General features: G+C 41.1%; 1 protein-coding gene across 1 annotated transcript in view; it reads right to left on the bottom strand.

Moving 5' to 3' along the window:
• Nucleotides 1–22,477, bottom strand: part of LOC149263227 (glycerophosphodiester phosphodiesterase GDPD6-like) — a 348,803-nt gene that overhangs the window by 13,993 nt on the left and 312,333 nt on the right. Inside the window, exon 7 of the mRNA XM_089387397.1 lies at nt 15,277–15,435. Within this exon, the coding sequence (XP_089243523.1) occupies nt 15,277–15,435 (159 nt within the window). The remainder of the gene's footprint in view (nt 1–15,276; nt 15,436–22,477) is intronic.

Raw genomic sequence — 22,477 nt, 5'->3', positions numbered from 1 at the left:
AATTTCTGAATCTATACATCAGAAATCCTACTGCAATCACTGGTTTATCATCTTCTACTTGTTTTTACATTCAACAAGTTATTTAATTATTTAAACACAAATGAAAAACACTACTGCAGACCATTGACATACAAATCATAAACTGAAATAGATACGAGATGAACACACAAGGGACACCGTTATTTTTGGACAAACATCCCTGGAAAAACCCAATGTGGAAAAACCGGTGCAACATATAGAGGGTTTGTGTTATTAAGCAAGCAGAATTTGAGTACAAAAAGTTGCCTCTCACACCGGCTAACCTTTTAGATAAATATCGACAACAAGAAATACATATGAGGGTTTACCTCATTCTCTAAGTCACAACTGATCCACTGAATGGCTGACTCTAGCAAGCACTGCGAAAATCCCAGCACAATCTGCTCTGTGTGGGCCAGCATCTTGCCTATGGGAGATTGCGTCACTTCTCTGCTGGATCGATTTGTTCTCAGGAGCTTTGACTTCAACCCTCCTGGCTTAGAACATCAAACTCCCAGCAAAATCTCGAACTTCCGATGATTGTCTCAAACTGCCACTGCAAGAACCCTCTTGGCCTACATCAGCTTTGCATAAGCCCCTTATTGGGCTGCATAGGCCTCTGCACTGCCTCTCTGATGCTACTGCTGCCTCTCTGCCTGGTACTTGTTGGCTCAGAACTCCCTTCCAATCCAACTCTCTGTTACTGCCCCTCTCACTGCAACTCAGATCACCTATTCGATTTTCTCAGCAAACCCTGCCTTAGAAAAATTGAATTGATTGATCAACTTGGTGTATCTCCAACTGACCCTCAAGCCTCCTCTTATACATTTCCTGTTGATGAATCAATGGTCGAAATTAAGTCCCTAATCAATGGCTAATATTAAAACATACTTGATCCTCGTCCCTTAGAAACTTCTCACCCATTTTTTATTAATACCCATTAATATTTTTATTTTCCTAAGTTTAGACTTAGGAACCCATTAAAAATATTAATTGTTTTAATAACTCCTCATCCAGGTGGAATTTCTCCAAACAATTTCTAGGTCTTGGAGACCTCATGTGTTCTAGCCCCTCCACAAAATTTCGGAGCTAGAGCACATCCGATGCTACCCAAAATCAACAAATTTGTCTTTTCAAGGTGCACAATGCCTATTAGATAACCTATTCATCATGTAAAACAGGTATGTCCTTTGCTGTACCATATAAAGTGGTATGTGAAATATCAGATTCTCAGAATCTTCTTTTGCAATATACAACAAAGGTGTGCACAAATAGCTCACAAAAATGCTAACTCAAATGTCTTCATAGTAAGTCCAGCTTACTTCTTTATGCATCCAGCCTAGTGTTACGGGGAAGCGCCCCCCTCCCCTCCCCTCTCGATCCCGCTCCCAATATGCGCTCCGGGCAGGAGCAACTCGGGAGCAGGTCAGGAGTGTGCTCTCTCCCTGCTTTTTTTCGATTCGACAGAGGGAGCATCACTCCCGTCGCTTTGGGAATGATTTTTACGACACGGGAGCAGTCGGGGAGTGATCGATCCCAACCGCTCCCGGCGGCGGTGAGCGACGGCAGGAAAAAAAACGCGCGGGAAAAAAAATCGCCAATAAGAATTAAAAAAAAAAAAGATGTGTATGAAAATAAAGTGAGGGAGGGAGAGAGGGAGAGAATATAAATAGACCCTCCCTCATATTCATTTCATCGTTTGAGAGTGAGAGTGAGAGTGAGAGTGAGAGTGAGAGTGAAAGCAAGAGAGTGAGGAGCAAGAAGAGAGCAAGAGAGAGCAAGGAGCAAGGAGCAAGAGAGCAAGGGGAGATTGAAGAGCTTGCAAGGGGAGATTGGAGGCCAAAGAGGTAGGCTCTACACTCTATTCTAGCAATTTTTTTTTAATGTTCATTCCTAAATAAATAAATAATTTTTTTCTCTATTTCCCATTCCCATTCCCATTCCATTTTTTTGTAGATTCAAAACTTCAAATTTCAAACATCATGGTTATATTTCTTGGCATTTTCTTCTTCTTGGTTCCTTTTTTGGTTATTATGGTGTTGGAGAGTAGAAAAAGGAGGGTTGAAAATGAAGAAGGGGATGAAGAAGTGGATCATAATGGATTTGATGAAAGCCCCGAAGAGGAGGAGCTAGAGGAGAGTGAACATGAGTCAGTTGAAGCTCAAAAAAATAAACAAGACCAAACCCCATTGTGGAAATATGTTAATAGGCCTGAAGCAGGGAAAGGGGGTGGAACCACTAAATTTCATTGCCCCCATTGCAACAATAATTACACAGGTTCATACACCCATGCCAGAAAGCACCTCTGTGGGAAAAGGCCATGGGATGGAGATAAAAAAATAGGAATCAAAACTTGTACAGGTGTGTCAGCAGCAGATAGAGCCAAATACATAAGGGAAGAGGAGGAAGCCCAATACAAATCTAAAAAATCAAAGGGCTTCTTTGAACCAAGCTCACAATCACAAAGAACTCCTTCAACATCCTCCCAAGGCAGTGGATATGGAGGCACAGGGTCACCAAATTTAAGGCGTAGAAGCATATCAGATTTCCTTGATGAAGGGTGTAGGAATGATGTGGATTCAAAAGTTTACAGGTTTCTCTATGCATGTGGGATACCATTTAATGTTCTTCGCTCACCTTATTGGCACGAAATGGTTTCTACCATAAATGATTTCCCTAAAGGATACAAGAGCCCTGGGTATGACAAGGTTAGAACCATTGGACTTGATCATGAAAAAGCAAAAATATCACATTCTTTGAATAGAATGACAAGTTCTTGGACTAACCATGGGGTGTCCATTGTATCTGATGGATGGACAAATGTAAAAGGCAAGCCATTGATAAGTGTTCTTGCTGTGTCTGTTAGTGGTGCCATCTTTCTTTCAACATATGATTACTCAGACAAGTTCAAGACCGGCATCAACATTGCAGAACCATTACTTGAAACAATTGAGCGTATTGGTCCATACAATGTCATCCAAGTCATCACTGATAATGCTCCTAATTGTAAGGCAACGGGAGCAATTATTGAGGATAAATACCCCAACATATTTTGGTCTGGGTGTTTGGTTCACACAATGAACCTTTTGATGCATGATATTGTTAAGAACAAAAACGAACAATACAAATGGATTGGTGATTTGTACAAGAGAGGCAAAGAAATGATAAAATTTATTACAAATCATAGCAATACCCATGGCCTTTTCCGCAGCCACTCAAGATTGGAGTTGTTGAACATTGCGAGGACTAGATTTGGTAGCTATTACTTCACCTTCAGGGGCCTTTTGAAGGTAAGAGAGTCATTGGCTAGCATGGTATCAAGTCCACACTGACAAGTATTAAAGGAAAGGGCTACAAATGCAGCGGATAGGCAAGGTTTTGAATAGGTGGAGGAGACCGCTCTTGATGGTATGTTTTGGGCAAGTGTGAGGCAAGTATTGGATTTCACCAAGCCCGTTTATCACATGATTCGGTTTGCAGATACAAATAAACCAATGATTGGCGAGGTGTATGAGCAGATGGATACCATGTTGGGGCAAATAAAAGATATTGTTCATAAAAATGATCCCAACTTGTATAAATTGATTCACGATTGTGTGTGTATAAGGTGGGATAAACTTAATGTTCCACTACATTGCTTGGTGAATATCCTTACACCAAAATACTACTCTGCATCTTGGTTGGGCCAACCTGCACCAAGGGGTGGGGTTAGGGTCAAACCCCATATAGATGAAGAGGTATCTACAGGATATTTGCAAGCATTAGAAAAGTTGATACTTGACAGGAAGGAATGTGCTAGTGTGTGTCTTGAATTAGGTAGATACTTCAGTTGCACTAGTTTGTTTGGTACCTTTCATGCAATGGAAGATAGAGACAGATTTGATGCTCTCACATGGTGGGAATCATATGGCGGCCAGGGACTTTTGCCAAAATTGGCAAAAAAAGTTCTCTCACAGGTTGTAAATACTTCTTTTACAGAGAGGTGTTGGAGCACCTACAGCTTCATACATAATGTGAAAAGAAACAGACTCAATGAAAACCGGGCAGAAAGCTTGGTTTATGTGCACTACAACTTGAGGTTGTTGAGTCATTACTGTGATCGGGCTTATGAGGATCCAACATATAAAATTTGGGACAACCACCCAGAGGATGATAATTTGGAGGATGGCACTATACATCTTGAAGAATTGGAAGTGGAACTTATGAGAGAGGAAGATGAAGCAATAACCATGCCACCTCCACCATCCAGTAGTAGTGCTTGAGTTCTAAGTCTTGTTCCTTTGCTGTCGCCGCCTCCATCTACACCCTCACGTGGAGGGCATGTGCCTTCTGGTTCTGGTCGTCGGTCTGTGCGGGAGGAGACTCCTAGAAGACCACCACGACCTGCTCATACATCAGACACTTCTCGTGGCAAGGGCCACATGAAGTAGTAGATAATAGATTTACAGTTTACTTGTCTTTTCTAGTTTCTATTAGTTTTCATAACTGTTGAGTCTTGACTCTTTCATATTTATTATGATATTTTTTGTAAACAATATATGACAATTTAAGTTTGAAGTTTGAAGTTGGCAATTATAACTCATTGGTAATGATTCTGAATTATGAATATGATGCTTCGTGAAAGTTGTTTCATTTCATTTCATAATTCATTTTATAACATTTCATTTCATGTTAGATATTATTTCTTGTAATGGTTAAACTTAGCTTACAAGTACAACTTTGGTGATCAATGATGATAAATGTTATATATTGAATTTTCAATTTTGAAAGCTTGAAGTTGAAACTTTAAGATTGATGAATCATGATTCACGAGACTCAATATGTTGTATGTTACTAACTTGTGGACGTGGTTGATGAAGATTATAACTTCTAGATGATTGATGTTATATGGTTCAATGATCAATCTATGTTTTTTTATATCTAATTCATCATTCTACATGTTTTTGTTGACATATATGTATCAAAATATAAAAAATATAATATATATATATATATATATATATATATATATATATATATATATATATTATATAAAAATTGCTCGGGGATTCGCTCCCAAACTGGGAGTTTTTGAAAATGTCGCTCCTGCTCCCCGCTTTTGCTCCCGCTCCCAAGTAACACTGATCCAGCCTCAATAGTGCTTCTAGAGCGACCAAATCAAGAGATAAAGCTCTAGATGTGCTCTTTCCATCCATCAAACTGTCAATCAAGATAGCATCAGAATATGGAATCTTAGATTCCAACAATGTACTTCAAATTATAGATAATAGAATCACAGAGATATTTCAATCGAGTTTTTATAGCTAGACATATGACTGATAGGGAGTTGATCAAGAACACCGTGGATCGTATAAGATATACATATGCAGACCATCAGCTTTTCCATTGGACCTTTAAGTGCAGGGAATAGTGTATCAATGCTAGGTCTTCCATCTTGACTTCAAAATTCAACTCCCTCTTATGTTGATAAACGAGAGTGTCATTAATCAGATATTGTCAATAGTTGCGTCCTTACAATCCAACCAACATGGCTAGTCCATAACTCCTGTTAAATATAGGGAAAGTGACTTGCCAAAATCATAATCATCGAGATATCTGCAACCTGCTACTTTTCCTGTCATTGTTCCTTTGCCAAAGTCATCCATATAGCTCCTTATGGATTTTTGCTTCAATTGGACATCCAAGCTTTCATCAATCTGCTCCTCATCTTTGAGATGATATGATATCAAACCAAACCTCAGCAATCCACAGGTGAACTCTCTCACATGCTCTGAAAAATTTCAATAGAAGTATAGAAGCACTTGCACCTAAGTAAGTCAAGCTCATTTTATGATTGCAAAATGTAATAATGATGGTACTTGACAAAATGTTTGTTAGATTGGATATCTTATATACTACTGCAAAAGAAAGCTACTGCCTCTGCCTGTAGATGACTTCCTTGATATGCAGATGCCCCGTTATGACTTGATACAGTATCTCTGTAGATCAATTGATGCCTTGAGAATATATGCTACTACTCTGTGCCTCTATCTCTGGTAATATTTCATCTTACAAGGAGAAATGCTACAGAGCGAGATTCTTAAATGGACATTTCAATTTTGACAAAACCAAATATTCAACTTCTTATTTCTATAATAAACAGGATCAGATAATACTTGAAGATTATAAATGCCAAAATATGTGTTTGGAGACCTATTTACTGCTGCTTCAATACAACTTACAACAAAACTCATTTGCTGGAGGTTTATACTCAGGACTTTCACTTTAGTGTGATCCAGATTCCAAACAAACACTGTATGATTGATGGCTACAAAACTTTAAGTAGAATGAACCATACCTCTGTAGGTTTGAATGACAAAATCCACCTTGTTGTAGATTTCAGACGCTTCAAAATAACCCTTGTATGTTGACTCATATAGAGGTCTCAAACATGTATAGTCGGCTTTGCTTTAGGCATGTGACTTTGTATATGTATTACTGAGGATTTAGGCCAAATATTTTTAGCAGATCATCCACCTTTTGATTTTTTTTACAATTATCACAGGTCTGTAGTTATGCTCAGGCAATCCAGATTCTAATTGACTTCACATGTGCCTCATGAAGTTGAACATCAGATCTCTAGAAATAAGGTCATGGTCTTCAAATTTGCTTCTTCATGACAACAAGCTGCAGAGATAAAAATACACCTTCCAGAAAGGGAGCCTAAGACTTCAGAGGATAAGGCTTAGGGCTTAAAAGGAAGATCGAACTGCTGAAATGATCTTTGCTGGTGTTGAACAATTATATGACCGAACCCTAGAACATAAGCTCCTTCAAGGAGTCAAGACCTTTTAAGCATTATGTTCCTTCCTGTCACAGATGTAAGCATCGATTTCCGAGAATAGGGCTGCATGCAAGATCAGGTGACCTAACCTTCTTATTTCATATTATAGTTTTCAGCCCAGATCATATGATAAGCACCATCACAGATCTGCAAGAGATTTCTTGTTATAATGGCATCAAATTGATGCCTAATGAGGGCCTAATAAACTTGCAGGAAGCAATTAAAAAAAATTCCTCTGCTGATTTTGAGTCTCTTGTAGTCCTAACCTATAGTACCCTTCCAGATATAAGTTTTCCAATCTGAACTGTCAAATGAGGCTATGATACCTGGATACTAAAAGATCAAATGAATGGATTGATAAATGAGGGTTGTATTGGTAAAATTGTACAGTTGACATTCAACTTTAACGAAAGCCTACAACTGCATGGATTCAGAGTTGTATATGCTCTAACTGTAGAACACTTTGTTAACAATGTTTATCGATAGGAACAATGGAGTCCGCACTATGCGACCGCTGCAGCATACATACCAGGACATCAAAGCCAGGCCATTACCTCAATATCCGCTGGCTAAAAGTAATAGGCATTTGCTTTAGACAATGATGCCCTAGAGGGTTGAGACTTCCTTCTTGTAATAAACAAACGAGCTACAACAGAACAGAAACAAGTGTAAGTAAAATTCCCACAAACCTTCTCGTCTGATGTTGCTTGATCTCCACAGGGGCCGAGGATATTTCAGAGAGGTATCACAAATTATTTTCGTTCATGGTCATAACAGAGATGTCATAGAAAGATCTTGTGCCATCCATCTCATACAAAATTAATAATTTCTGTTATGTGAGGATAGGCCCCTATACCAAGCCGTGCAGATTTGGTGAAGATGCCATAGATCATAAGCGAAATTTGACTTCGAACTAAACCATCCGAGCCTCAGAAAATCGGTCATCAAAACTGATATTGACGAGAAAGGAGCACACACAGAATTAGTGATCGATCTAACTCTTGTTTGGGCTTGACCTCACCTAGTTCTGATACCATGTTAAATTTTGATTAACATGTTCTTGCTAAGGAAAATTACTTCAATTTTTCATATAGCCCCTTCATCAATCCAGTTCTATTAGAAGTAATCACAACAAATATTATCACATTGAGGCAAGAACATAATACAGAGGACAAGTCAAGACAAGAGGACACATGAATATGGCACAAGCCAGGGAAAAATCCCAAGATGGGGAAAACCCTTGATCAAATCTTCTTATTATTAATATGAAATGTTCAGCAGAGAGAGAGTACAATATATCAAGGTCAAAATCGACTTGCCAATTTGAAGATTCAATGTCATTGTCTTTAGGTAAATAGCTGGTCCAAAAGAATGATATTCTGGTCCAGAACATATCTATGATAGCCCAAACTACCTCAGCCTCCTACTAGAGGAACATAGCCCACAAAAGATGATGTCCAAACTATTGAATTTTCTAAGCCTATCCATTAGAAATTAATATGTATTTTGCTGGTTTATTTCTTCTACTTGTAAATTTTGAACAAGTTATTCAAAACATTTAAATACCGAAATAAACACAATACAGTCACAACGTCTACAGATCATCAACTGAAAGAAAACAAGCACACAAGTGACACCGTTATTTTTGGACAAATGTCCCCGGAAAAACCCAATGCGGGAAAACTGGTGCAGCTATTCTAAGGGTTTATTATGCAGTATTTCCTTGAGTACAAGTGGGTGCCTAACCGGCTCACCCGACAGAGAAAAACTACACAGCAACAATACCTCTATATTCAGAAACGAGTATTCAGAAAACCTGTCCCACAAAACCCTCTCCGACACAATTGAAGCTAAGCGCTGGCCCTTCTGGCCTCTGCGTCAGCCCTCTGAGGCACTGCATAGCCTCTGGGACCCTCTGCGTCACTCCAACATCCTTTGCATGGATGACGTAGTCCCTCTGGCCTCTGCGCTGTCTCTGTTGGGCTCTGCATGGCCTGAACTGGCTGTTGCTCTCACTCTCCCTGCTTTTGCGTTGGTCTCTCAATACTGTCTCTGCTTCTCTATCTAGTACTCACTGCCCCTCGTTGTTGATCAGTAATTCACTTTTGCTTATCAACCCCGCTCTAGCAAAATGAATGACTGATCACTCTGGTGTATCCTCCAATTGACCCTCAAGCCTCTTCTTATACTTTTCTCGTTGGTCCTTCAACGACCGAGATTAAATCTCTAATCAACGACTAAGATTAGATTTGGTTTGATCCATGACTTTTGGAACTTTCTAACCTAGTTTTATATTAATACCCATTAATATTTTATTTTTCCTAAATTTAAATTTTAGACTTAGGAACTCCATTAAAAATATTAATTATTTTACTATCTCCCAAACCAGGTACAATCTGTCCAAACCATTTCTGGGTCTTGGAGATCTCATGTGCTTTAGCCTCTCCACCAATTTTCATGGCTAGAGCACATCCGATGCTACCCCAAATCAACACTCCCTCTTAGCGAGGATTGTGCTCTAGTAATACTCCTCACTGAGCATCACACTGATTATTTGGCACCGGTACCTGTGTTGATGCTAGGCCTCCCCGCCCAACATCCTCTGCACTGCTGCATCCTGTACTGCTACCCATGGCCCTGCCACTGCCACTGTTGCATCCGTACGACAACTCCCTCTGCATCTGTGTTGTTGTTGGTCCATACTCCCAACACTGCATCTGCACTGCATCCCCCTCTCATCATGTTGCATCGTGCTACTGCATACTGCTACTGCACTGCAACTCAGTTACTGAGAAGTAAGTAACTAATCCACCCAACTTCTGACATCCCTGTCAGGCTAGAAACACTCTCGATGCTGAAGCTCCCTCTGCCGCTAACAAGTGCTCCCTCTACTGACCTCTGCGCTCTTGCAACAACTCCCTGCATCTCGCACCGTTGCACACCTCTCTGTGCCATCCTGCACCGTTGCAACACTCTCGTGCCCCTCGCTCTGTTGCAACCTTCTAGCCTCGCGCTGCTTGGGGACTCCTGCACTATAGCACTCTCTGCCACTTCATCCGCATCCATCTCTACCGACATCCGCTAGTCCTGCTACTCCTCTTCGGGGCTCCCGTGGCAAGGTATAATCTAAGAGGTTGGGTACCTCAAGGATCCTGCTCCTCGTTGCTTGTAGTCCTCTTGACTACAACTCGATGTCTCCCTACTTCTTCTCAAGTGGCACATGAGCACTCATGGCACAATTGTCATCCTCCTCGACTTCTTTCTCCGCCCTCGCTGGCGCTGCCTTTGAGTTAGAAGCCTCTCCCTTACTCTTCTTCCTCGGACACTGGTTCGCACAGTGACCCAGTTCCCCATAATGGAAGCACTTGATCTTGGAGAGGTCCTTCTTCTTCCCCTTCTTTTGCTTTCCCATAGATGCTAGAGCCGCATCCTCTTCCTCTTCCTTCTTGATCTTGACCCTTTTGCTGCTACTCCCCGTCTTGGTCAGCCATCTGATCTCTTCTTGACGAAGAGCCGCCCATAGTTCTTCCCAATCTGGAAGACTTGCCCTGCCCAGTATGCTCTGGACAAATGTCTCCCAATCCTCGGAGACTGCGTTAAGTGCGGTCATCACCATCAACTCCTGATCCAGCGTGGCCCCTAAGGAAGTTAGTTGGTCACGGATCTCTTCAACTGACTGAGGAAGACATCTATCTGCTTTCCCTTCTGCATCTGGTATGACCTTAGCTTATTCTCTAGGAGCATCTTCCTCTGCACAGAAGTATGCTGGTACAATGTCTTCAAAGTGTCCCACATATCCTTTGTTGTTTCTTTCTCGGCAATATGTGGAACCACATGATCCTTGACCCAATCAAGGATGATGCACTTTGCCTTAGCCATTGCCTGGTCGTACCTTTCATTAGCTACCGGGTAAACTGGGATAGCCATTACTCTCAAGGTGAAGCCTGTGATATGATGTTTGTCTAGAATGGACAAGATCCTGGCCTTCCAGACCACAAAGTTGGACGCTCCATCCAACCTATCCTGATCTCTCAACTTTTCTCTTCTCTGTCAACTCCTCCGAGTCTCTCTACTTCCCGCCTGGAAGTTCTCGCTTCGACTCCTGCTGAGTCTCTCTACTTCCCGTCTAGAAGTTCTCGGTTCGACTCCTCTGAGTCTCTCTACTTCCCGTCTAGAAGTTCTCTTCTGGACTCCCTCTGAGTCCTGATTTCCCTCCTGGAAATCCTTCTGCCAACCGTCAAGTTGCCCCTCTCCAATCGTCTGTGCAACTGCAACACTGATCCGGATTCCTTGGCTAGAAATCCGCCTCGGCAGCAACTTCCTCTACCTTGGTCTTGCCCTGTTAGGTATTGTTCTGACCATAGTACCCCACCAGCTTCGCTCCCGCAAACTTCCCATAGCTTCCTTCGCCCCAGCAACTAAAGGACTGAGCCTCTAGGCTCTACGCAATCCCAGCTACAGCAAAAATAGCTCCCTTAGCCACTGCATCAACCCTCTTGGTCTCTGCGTGAGCCTCTCTCTGCCCTCCTCAGCCTCTGCGCTGGCCTCTCTCTAGCCCAGACTGATGATGCAGTCCCTCTACGTCAACCCTTCCTCTGTTGCTTCTGCAAGGATCAACTACTGTCACTCTGGACAACTGATTCTGTTGCAAATGCTATGCTTAGCTAATGCCTTCAGCTCTCCTGTGATCTGCAATCACGCTCTGGTACCATGTTAAATTTTCTAAGTCTATCCGTTAGAAAATTAATTTGTATTCTACTGGTTTATTTCTTCTACTTGTAAATTATGAACAAGTTATTTAAAACATTTAAATACCTAAATAAACACAATATAGTCACAACATCTATAGATCATCAACTGAAAGAAAACAAGCACACAAGTGACACCATTATTTTTGGACATATGTCCCCGGAAAAACCCAATGTGGGAAAACCGGTGCAACTATTCTGAGGGTTTATTATGCAATATTTCCTTGAGTACAATTGGGTGCCTAACCGGCTCACCCGATAGAGAAAAAATACACGGCAACAATGCCTCTATATTCAGAAATAGGTATTCAAAAAACCTATCCCACGAAACCCTCTCCGGCACAACTGAAGCTCAGCGCTAGCCCTTCTGGCCTCTATGTCAGTCCCAGGACCCTCTATGTCAGCCCTTTGAGGCACTGCGCAGCCTCTGGGACCCTCTGCGTCACTCCAACATCCTCTGCGTGGATGACGTAGTCCCTTTGGCCTCTGCGCTGTCTCTGCTTAGCTCTGCGTGGCCTGAACTAGTTGTTGCTCTCGCTCTCCCTGCTTTTGCGCTCTCTGCTTAGCTCTGCGTGGCCTGAACTGGTTGTTGCTCTCGCTCTCCCTGCTTCTGCGCTGGTCTCTTAGTATTGTCTTTGCCTCTCTGTCTAGTACTCACTGCCCCTTGCTGTTGATCACTGATTCACTTTTTCTTAGCAACCCCGCTCTAGCAAAATGAATGATTGATCACTCTGGTGTATCCTCCAACTGACCCTCAAGCCTCTTCTTATACTTTTCTCGTTGGTCCTTCAACGACCGAGATTAAATCTCTAATCAACGGCTAAGATTAGATTTGGCTTGATCCATGACTTTTGGAACCTTCTAACCCAGTTTTATATTAATACCCATTAATATTTTATTTTTCCTAAGTTTAGACTTAGGAACTCCATTAAAAATATTAATTATTTTAATATCTCCCAAACCAGGTACAATCTGTCCAAACCATTTCTAATTCTTGGAGATCTCATGTGCTTTAGTCTTTCCACCAGTTTTCATGGCTAGAGCACATCCGATGCTGCCCCAAATCAACACAAACCCTTCTACCTTTGTTGAGGATCACCTGCGACTATTTCAGAGAGGAGTCGTGAGATAGATGTGTCTAAAATGAGGGAGAAGGCTCCTCTATATATACAATTCGATGGGGTTGAAGAGATGTGACTTTTGGGCTTATTGAGCTGACATATAGATGATGCTGACCTTGTTAATTTTACAAGAGAGAATCATAAATTCAAAATCGCACTCAATCAAATTTGATGATCATTAGGTCATTTTTGGTCCTCTCGAAAAGAGGAATTTAATGCCATAATTATCTTCCCCAAAGGAGCTGTCCAATGTGGAATTTGGTCCTAGTTGCCAATTTTAACATCCCTAAATGGGATAGTTTCACCCCTGAAGAAGATCCACCCTTAGGGTTTCAAATCCTCACACAAAGCTCAATGATCCCACAAAATCAATTAACCAAATCATCCAATCTTACCCCTAAATGAACTCCCATCTTTCTATTTGTAATTTTCCTGATCCAAATACTATGGGTTGTTTAAATACCATGGATCACTTTTTATTAATAAAGTAACTTAATAGATTTTATTTCTTGATTAGATCAAGAATCACTTAATAGTCCCCTTTTTAATTCAATTTCTCACTATCACTTTTCAGATGACATTAAATAATCAAATTAATTTTCTCCTTGTTGAAAATGTAGTGAGTAAAGGTCTTTTGGCTTGTGCCTAGCCAATGAAGACTTTGGTTTGTCTTTCTTGAGCATGAGTGTGAGCTCATGAGTTAGACTTCAATTAGGATGAGTTTATTTCTAGTTTACTAGAATAATCATCAAGTTAGCATTTGTAAAGTTGAAGCTTCTGCTAGGTGGAGTCTTCATCAATTTGACTACAGAACAAGGTGGCAGTGACAAGTTCAGTTAGAGTGAGTTAGAAGGAAAAATGAGTTAGTCTCCAATGTTGATTGGAGAAAGGAACGGGTTAAGAACTCCATTGTTGATTGGAGAAAGGACAAGAAGAACTCTCAGTTAGCTCTTAATCAAAACTCAACTTCTAAAATAGAACTGGGCCTCTTTGCATGTTCAAATTGAGTATATAAAGAGGAGGACGAAGGCACAGGAATTCATAAGTTTGTTTACAAGTTTGTGAGAGGATCTTTGATTGTGGAAAGCGCAGAGCCTGTGTCCTAAGAAATAGGAGATCACAAGTGCACTAGGATTTAGGAGATTTGCACAGAGTTGAGAATTTGTGTCCCAAGAAATAGGAGACCACAAGTGCGCAAGATAATAGGAGGATTTGCGCTAGGTTTTAGGAGCCTCCCGTGCGCTAGGAAATAGTGACCTAGTGCGCATAGAAATAGGAGCTCCTAGTGTGTAAAGATCAAGAAGCACGATCAAAGGATTATAGGGGCAAGTCAAGGATTCAGCAGGGGAATAGTTGTGTACTACAGGGCCAAGGTCAAGCAGTGATCAAGGCAAGACAAGATCAATTGTATTAGTTGAGATTAGTGAGAAGAAGCAAAATGCTTTCTCAGAGACAGATTGCCTTGTAATAGATCAATTGCTCAAGAACAATCAATAAAATACCACAACAAAGGCACAGGTTTTCCCTGTTGGGTTTCCTGAGTAAACAAACGTGTCAATTTGTGTGATGTGTTTTTTATCTCTGCTGTTTTTATTCCACTGCTTCTAATTTGTCAAGAAACTTTGTATCTTGGTGAAAGTAAATTTGGTTTCAGTTTTCAGTTGCCTAGTTTTCAATAATTTACAAAGTAGTTGCAGAGTTTCGTTGCAATTTAACACTCCTGTCCCCTATTCTCGAAAAGGGACATTACAGATTCCTCCACTTTTTCCACTCTGAAAGAATCAAGATGGATGACAAATACTATAGTGGTCCATTCTGGATCAAAACTTGATATCTGAGATCTGACCACAACATGGACAGAAAAAGATAACAAGAAAAGGAAACCTGAAAATGCATGTTTAGAAAAGTAAAATGAATGTTAATGGATTAAAGATATTCATTGAAGGAATATCTTTAATGTTGAAAAATGAAAATGGCACGTTTGACACTATGTGCTACAGTAGTCCAAAACAGAATAAGATAATAGGCAATAAACAACAGCATTCAAATATAAAATGACACAAAGAAGTAGTTCGAACTGCGGTATTGTGATTATGATCTAGCAGGCTAAAGAACAAGTAATTGTAAGAAAAATGTAAATAGCTTAGAAAAGACATCCACAAATAGTTCCAGACTCTCTTCATCTAATCCTATCTCTTAGTAACCTTACTATCCACAAGGAAAAGAAAGTAACCTATTTTGCTGGCTCAATGATTATGAATGAAAATGGTATGTTAGACACTGTGTGCTACAGCAGTCTAATATGGAATAGGAGGATAGGCAAGAGACCACATTGAAATGTAAAACAAAAGAAATAGTTAGAAATGCAGGATTATGATCATGATGTAGCAAGTTAAATAACAAGTAATTGTAAGGAAAATATTAACTTGGAAAAAAAATCCACAAATAGTTACAGAATCTCTTCATCTATTCTATTCTCATATTAACGTTACTATCAGGAGAAAAGAAAGAAATCCGTTTTTCTGGCTCAAAGAATCATGAATGCAAAAGGTACTAGCATGCATACCTGTAAATCATGTGCATGAGCTTTAGCAACAAGATCTGTTGGGGTTGTCAAATAATTTTTTGAATCTGGAGGTACAATGGTGTCCTTCCATGGGCCGATGCCAACGACATACTTTTTTATGAAGTCGAAGTATTTGTCTGAAGTAATTTCCCCATATGACTATAAATGGAGATGATAAAGGTTTAGAAAGATGTTAATAATAGCTACTGTCTCAATATTTAACGTAGATTCCTTACTACACACAAATACAAAATCCAAGATAAACCACCACTTTCCAAACAAAACTTGAATTGTGATTCTACTATGATAAAAAACATAAATTACGTTACACTAATTGCAATAGTAGTATAGAGTTTGTCTCTTAGATAGTCTATAAAGGAGTCTTCATGAAGACCTCTCATTCATGTCATGTATAATTTTATCATATTATTAAATATATTTTCTGCCCTTGGGACAACACGGTGATGGGTTCTTGTCTCCCTTCTTTGTGGATGCTTCATTCATCACAGCACTCCACCAGCATCCACAATCTCTCCACCCAGGCATAACAGAAGCACCAGCTGTTAGTGTTAACAAAAAAGCAGGCAGCAGACCACAGGCCAATAAGGGGTCCTGTAACAGCACGCAGCAACAGGACAATGGGCAATAAGACAATACAGGAGGTTTGTAACAAAAAGCAGGGCAATGAGTGCAACATCAAACAGGAATTGGGGTTCAGCAACAGCAGACAGCAGGATCTGCAGGGGAATGGCAACAGCACCCACGATCAACAGGGTGATTACAGCCCTGCAGTCACCGCATTAATACATGATGCTTTGGCTTCTTCCCCTGATTTTTCCTACCGAGCAGAACAGATATAAACTATGCTGGCGGGAATGGATAACCTTTAATCACAAAAACACAGATTACATTCGGAGGTTCAGGATCTCAAACAATTGGTCACCAAGATGAAACACCAGGAAAACTCACATCTCCAAATATCAGACAATAAAAACATACAAGAGTTGAAGCCTCAGCAGGCATTTTACAAATAAGAGATGGAAACACAACAGCAAAGCCTCAACTCCTGGGTGCAAGTGATCTGGAAGAAGGGGAAAAAATGCAATTACTGATGTTGAAGAGGTGGTCCAGGCCAAGATGGTAGAGGAACGCATCCGACAAGCCAGGAAGCTAAACCTGGGGAGAGTGGCACTCCCTGGGATGCTCCCAGAGCTCAGAGTGTGCTCCCCAGGCACTCCTAGGATGCGCACTATACAATCCCTAGATGCTCCCCGGGCACTCCCCACGGGCTCTCTAGGCAGTCCTGGACACATAGGACCTTTTGATACACGATATTGTCAACCATAAGCATTGTGGTTTTTGACTTAGTTTTCACCAAAAATGCTTGCATTTTTTTATGGTTGTTTGACAGTGGTTCCAACCTTATTGGACTTCAAACCTCATAGGACTTCAAATAAAGAAAGTAGAATTTCATATCCCATTCAAAGTTAAGACCTTCAAAGTTTAATGGTTTTCAAGATTTTAAGATTGGTGAGATTGCAACATTTCATTGGAGTCTATCACTTATGAGTATGGAATTGGCATTTAATCATTAGTATTGTTACCCTTACCCCTCTTCCAGCAGGTACCTATATCAATTTTTTCACAATTCAAGGCTGATTATTAAAGAAGGGCAGAGATCAGCACATTTGGGGCAGCATATTGACACAGTTTTAGGAGAAGTTTGCTGCAACAGAGGAGGGAGTAAAAAAAGTTGTTGAAGATGAAAACTATGGGAAATCTTTCAAGAATTGCACAGTTGGTAGTTTCCATTCTTGAGAAGGCAGGAATGGAGGCCCCGAAGGCATTGCCTACCCACCAGTTCTTGCAAGAAGTCACAACTCAACTCCTTGATGCAACAATGTTGATTTGGGGTAACATCGGATGTGCTCTAAGCCTCAAATTTTGCATGGAGGCTTGGGCACAAGTATTCCAAAGAACCCAGAAAGCGTTTTGGGAAATTCCACCCAGAAATGATTTTATTAAAATAATTAATAATTTTAATGGGGTTCTTAAGTCTAAACTTAGGAAAATTAAAATATTAATGGGTATTAATTTAATCAGGGGTGAAACTTCTAAAAAAAGCCACAGATCAAGCCAAGACGATCTGAGCCTTTGATTAAGATGTAATCTAGGTCGTTGGTTGTCCAACAAGAAGATATAAGAAGGGGCTTGAGGGTCATTTGGAAAATACACAAAGAGATTGAGAAAATCGATTTTCTGAGGTGAGAAGTTCTCAGGAGGAAAATCGATTGAGGAGATCTTGCAGCAGAGGGACAGTGAGAATCCGAGAGAAGGAATTTCTGGAGAGTACTAGGCAAAGAGAGAACATAAAGATGTCCAGAGGAAAGCTGATGTTGGCCTATGCAGTGCTGACGCAGAGGCAACGCAATCCTTGAGGGGAAGTCAAGTCGCTGCTGAGGGAAGTCGAAGTTCAGTTGTCGAAAGCCAGGGTGTGAGTTTGGAAGGCAGGAAGTCTATTTCTCAGCGAGCAGAGGATCCAGAGGAGAGGCAGCGTAATACCTAGGAGGGGTGATGCAGTTCTGCACAGAGGCCACATAGAGGGTGATGCAGAGCCTCCAGAGCAGAAGGATCAGTCACTGATTCTCCAATGACAGGGTGAGATCATTTCACTAGTCTTTTGTTCAATATTCTCTCTGTATTGGATTGCTAGTTGAGCATCCTAGGCAATTGTACTTAGATTTCTCATGCATAATAATAAACCCTCAGAGCTGCTACACTGGTTTTCCCAAGTTGGGTTTTTCCGGGGACTATTTGTCCAAAAATAACTGTCCTATGTGTTGTATTTTTCTTTCTTGCTCAGTATTTCATTTCCGCATATATGATAGTTAAGTGAATATTGCAGATGTATTTGCTTCGAAATTCACCGTAGAATACAGTAAATAACTTGCATGATTTAATCAAGTAGGAGAAGTAACATCAGTTTGTTGCAGTAGGGATTCTGAGTTAGGAATTTTCACATGGTATCAGAGCTAGTGTAGGTGAGATAAGAAGAGCAGAACTAGAAACCCCAGCGCTGAGCAAAAGGGGAAATCGAAAAGCTGCAGAAGGCAGCAAGTTAAAACCCCAGAGGGTTCGCGCAGTTCTAAGTCGGAGGGTTGAAAATTCGAGGTAAGTCTTTCTCTAAGTGAGCTAACGGAGAGAGAGCTTCCAGCTCGAATTTTGTCGTGGCAAAGGGAGTAGCGTTGAGCCTTAGCATGAGGAGTAGTTGGTAGACATATATTTTTCAGTGGGCAACTTTGCCAGGCTGAAAAGATGTCAGAAGAAAGAAGCAGCAGAGCATACAGAAGGAATACTTCCTTAGTGATTTCTTGCCGAGGAAATCAACATTTCTCAACTACTGAGCAGCAGAAGAGCAACAGCTTACCAAGGAGTGCATAAGTCAGCCTAGGAGCTACGCAGTAGGGAGAAAGAGGGAGTTATTCGACAGTTCTCAGAGGAGATGGAAACCCGTGGCTTGAGGGATCAAGACAAGTTGGACGGGGCTTCCAACTATGCCATTTGGAAGGCTAGGATGACCTTCCTTCTAGATAAGCATGCCCTCAAGATGTACGCTGATAATGTGGTGCTGAACCTGCGGATGCAGATCCATTGAAAAAGTACAAGGCTGAGATGGCTAAGGCGAAGAGGATGATCCTGGATGGAGTTAAGGATCACATGGTGTGCCACGTTGCAAGCAAAGGGACTGCTAAGGAGATGTGGGATGCCTTGGCCACATTGTATCAGGGATCTTTTGAGCAGCGAAAGATGTACTTAGAGCAGAAGTTGAGATCTTCTCAAATGCAAAAGGGAGAACGTGTGAATTCGTTCCTCACGAAATTGAAGGAGACCTGTGATGAGTTGTCAGCTGCGGGACATACACATTAGGATTCGGAGTTAGTGAGACTAGCTCTAAATTCCGTCTCAGATGATTGGCAAATCTTTGCCCAGAGTATCCTGGGCAGAGAAACATTGCCAAATTGGGATGAGATGTGGGTAGCTTTGAAACAAGAAGAGTTGAGGAGAGACCTGATCAAGGTCAAACTTGATGGAAGCAGCAGCAGCAGTGGGTCGAAGCCCAAAGTAGAGGAGGAGGATAACGCAGCCCTTACATCAAAGGGACAACAAGGGCAACAGAGATGAAAGAAGGACATCTCCAAGGTGAAATGTTTCAGATGTGGCGAGATGGGCCACTATGCATCCCAGTGTCCCTTGAAGAAAAAGGACAATCCTAAGGTTGCAGCTGCAAAGATTGAATAGGAGGAAGAGTTTGCCATGACAACCAAGATACCTCCAGGAGGGAGGTTGGCTAATATAGAATTGTAGTTCGATAGAGCTACAGATGGGCAGGATCCTTGAGGAGCCCACCTCTTGGATCGTCACCTTGCTACGGGAGCCCATGATCAATAATAATGGGATGGTGGAGTTTCAGTTGGTGCCATGGAGTGTTGATTCCACAGATGTAGTGGCTAGGAGAGCCAGAGACTGAGTAGCGCAGAGCAGAGAGGCATCAGTGCGAGGAGGCATAGTGCAAAGCTTTAGCAGCGCAGTGGCTTTAGATGCAACATGGGACTAACAGTTAGGATTTAAGCACCGAGGAGTATCCACTGGATACTTGTCGAGTTTTGGGTGTTTTCAGTTGCTTGTCTCAGCAATTGAGTTGCAGTACGGATGCAGTGTTAGCAGAGGCAGTGCTGGCAACATAGCAAATGCAACATTTGAGAGAGAGTTGCAGTGCAAATGTAGCGTTGGGTAGCAGGACCAGCAACAGCACGGATGTAGAGGGAGTTGTAGTACAGATGTAGCATTGACAGTGGTAGTGTCAAAGGCAACAATACAATACCAACAATAGCTAGTTGGTGGACAACATGTCAAACATCAACAACGCAGAAATGATGCTTTAGAGTCAAAGCAATATGCAGAGAGGCAGTGTATTGCTAGAGCATATTCCTCGCTAAGAGGGAGTGTTGATTTGGGGTAGCATCAGATGTGCTCTAAGCCTCAAATTTTGCAAGGAGGTTTGAGCAAAAGTATTCCAAATAACCCAGAAATTTTTTTGGGAAATTCCACCCAGAAGTGATTTTATTAAATAATTAATATTTTTAATGGGTCTCCTAAGTCTAAACTTAGGAAAATTAAAATATTAATGGGTATTAATCTAATCAAGGGTGAAACCACGGATCAAGCCAAAATGATTTGAGCCTTTGATTAAGATGTAATCGAGGCCATTGGTTGTCCAATAGAAAGATATAAGAAGGGGCTTGAGAGTCATTTGGAAAATACACAGAGAAATTGAGAAAATCGATTTTCCTCCTGATTCTGAGGTGAGAAGTTCTCAGGAGGAAAATCGATTGAGATCTTGCAGCAGAGGGGCAGTTAGAATCCGGGAGAAGGAATTTCCAAAGAGTACCAGGCAGAGAGTGAATAGAAAGATGTCCAGAGGAAGGTTGACGCTGGCCTACGCAGTGCTGACGCAGAGGCATTGCAGTCCTTGAGGGGAAGTGGAGTTGCTGCTAAGGGAAGTCAAAGTTCAGTTGTCGGAATCCAAGGTGTGAGTCTGGGAGGCAGAAAGTCGATTTCTCAGCTAGCAGAGGATCTAGAGGAGAGGCAACATAATACACAGGAGGGGTGACGCAGAAGCTGCCCAAGGTGACGCAGTTCTACGCAGAGGCCAAGTAGAGGTGTTGATTTGTGGTAGCATCGGATGTGCTCTAGCCATGAAAATTGGGGGAGAGGCTAAAGCACATGAGATCTCCAAGACCCAGAAATGGTTTGGGGAAATTCCACCCAGTTAGAGAGATATTAAAATAATTAATATTTTTAATGGGGTTCCTAAGTCTAAACTTAGGAAAATTAAAATATTAATGGGTATTAATATAAAACTAGGTGAGAAGATTCTAACTTCTAAATGACATGGATCAAGCCAAATCTAATCTTAGTCGTTGACTAGAGACTTAATCTCGGTCATTGAAGACTCAACAGGAAAAGTATATAAGAGGAGGCTTGAAGGTCAGTTGGAGATACACCAAGATTGATCAGTCAGTTCAATTTTCTGGAGCGGGGTTTGTTGATAAAGTCGAAAAAGTTATCTGTTGCAGCGAGGGGCAGTGAGTACATAGTAGAGAGGCAGAGATAGTGTCGGAGGTTCAAAGCAGAGACTGAAGAGGCTAACGCAGAGGCAGCAGGCGCCACGCAGAGGCAAATAGAGACTGTGCAGAGGCTGAGGGACCTGCGTGGGTGACGTAGAAGGCTGACGCAAAGGGTTCCAGAGCTACGCAGAGGCTAGCAGGGCTGACGCAAAGCCTTGGAGAAGCATTGGAAGGATTTTCGTGGGACAGACTAGTGCTGAGAAGTTGAATATCTGTCTCCGAGAAGAGGTATTACTGCTATGTAAAAATCTCTATTGGATGAGCCAGTTCGACACCCTAGTTGTACTCAAGAAATCTGCATAATAATAAAACCCTCAGAACTGCTGCACTGGTTTTCCCGCATTGGGTTTTTCCGGGGATGATTGTCCAAAAATAACGATGTCCCTTGTGTGTTTGTCTAGTATTTTCAGTTGTTGATTTGTATATGAGTTAAGGTTGCGTTTGTGTTTATGTCCAGTATTTATATGAATAAATCAGTGTTGTTAAAAGCGCGCTTTTTTCCCTAAGCCGATTTAATCGCGCTTTTTATGGGAAAAAAGCGCCTAAAATTTTTTTTGCCGCTTTTTTCGAAAAAAGCACGCTTTTTTGAAAAAAGCCCGCTTTTTTCGCAAAAAAGCTCGGGGGCGCGGGGCAGCGAGTTTTATAATGAAAATTTGGATTTTTTTTTGGTCATTAGACTTTCATTTTATTGTATATGACATTATGACATGATGAGATACATTATTATATTTTTTGTTGATATTTTGAGGCTGAGCTGGGACTCATGAGTCAGGACTTACTATTCAGGACATGATTCAATGTTATGTGTGATTTTAGCGCTAGAAATGATATTAAACATCTTATATATTAGTTTTTTTATCATATTTACGTGTCAATGTATTTATTTTATGTTGTAGATGGTTTAGATATTAAAAAAATTGAAAAAAAATGAAAAAAAATGAATATTTTTGTACCAAACGCTTTTTTCTCGCTTTTTTCCCGCTTTTTCCGATTTTTTCCGCTTTATTCCCGGC

The sequence above is a fragment of the Pinus tabuliformis genome, chromosome 6, assembly GCF_031772625.1.
Source record: "Pinus tabuliformis cultivar Carrire ecotype Pingquan chromosome 6, CPIR1, whole genome shotgun sequence".
NCBI lineage: Eukaryota > Viridiplantae > Streptophyta > Pinopsida > Pinales > Pinaceae > Pinus > Pinus tabuliformis.
Note: the sequence above shows the minus strand (reverse complement) of the source record. Positions and strands in the feature narration are given on the sequence as shown.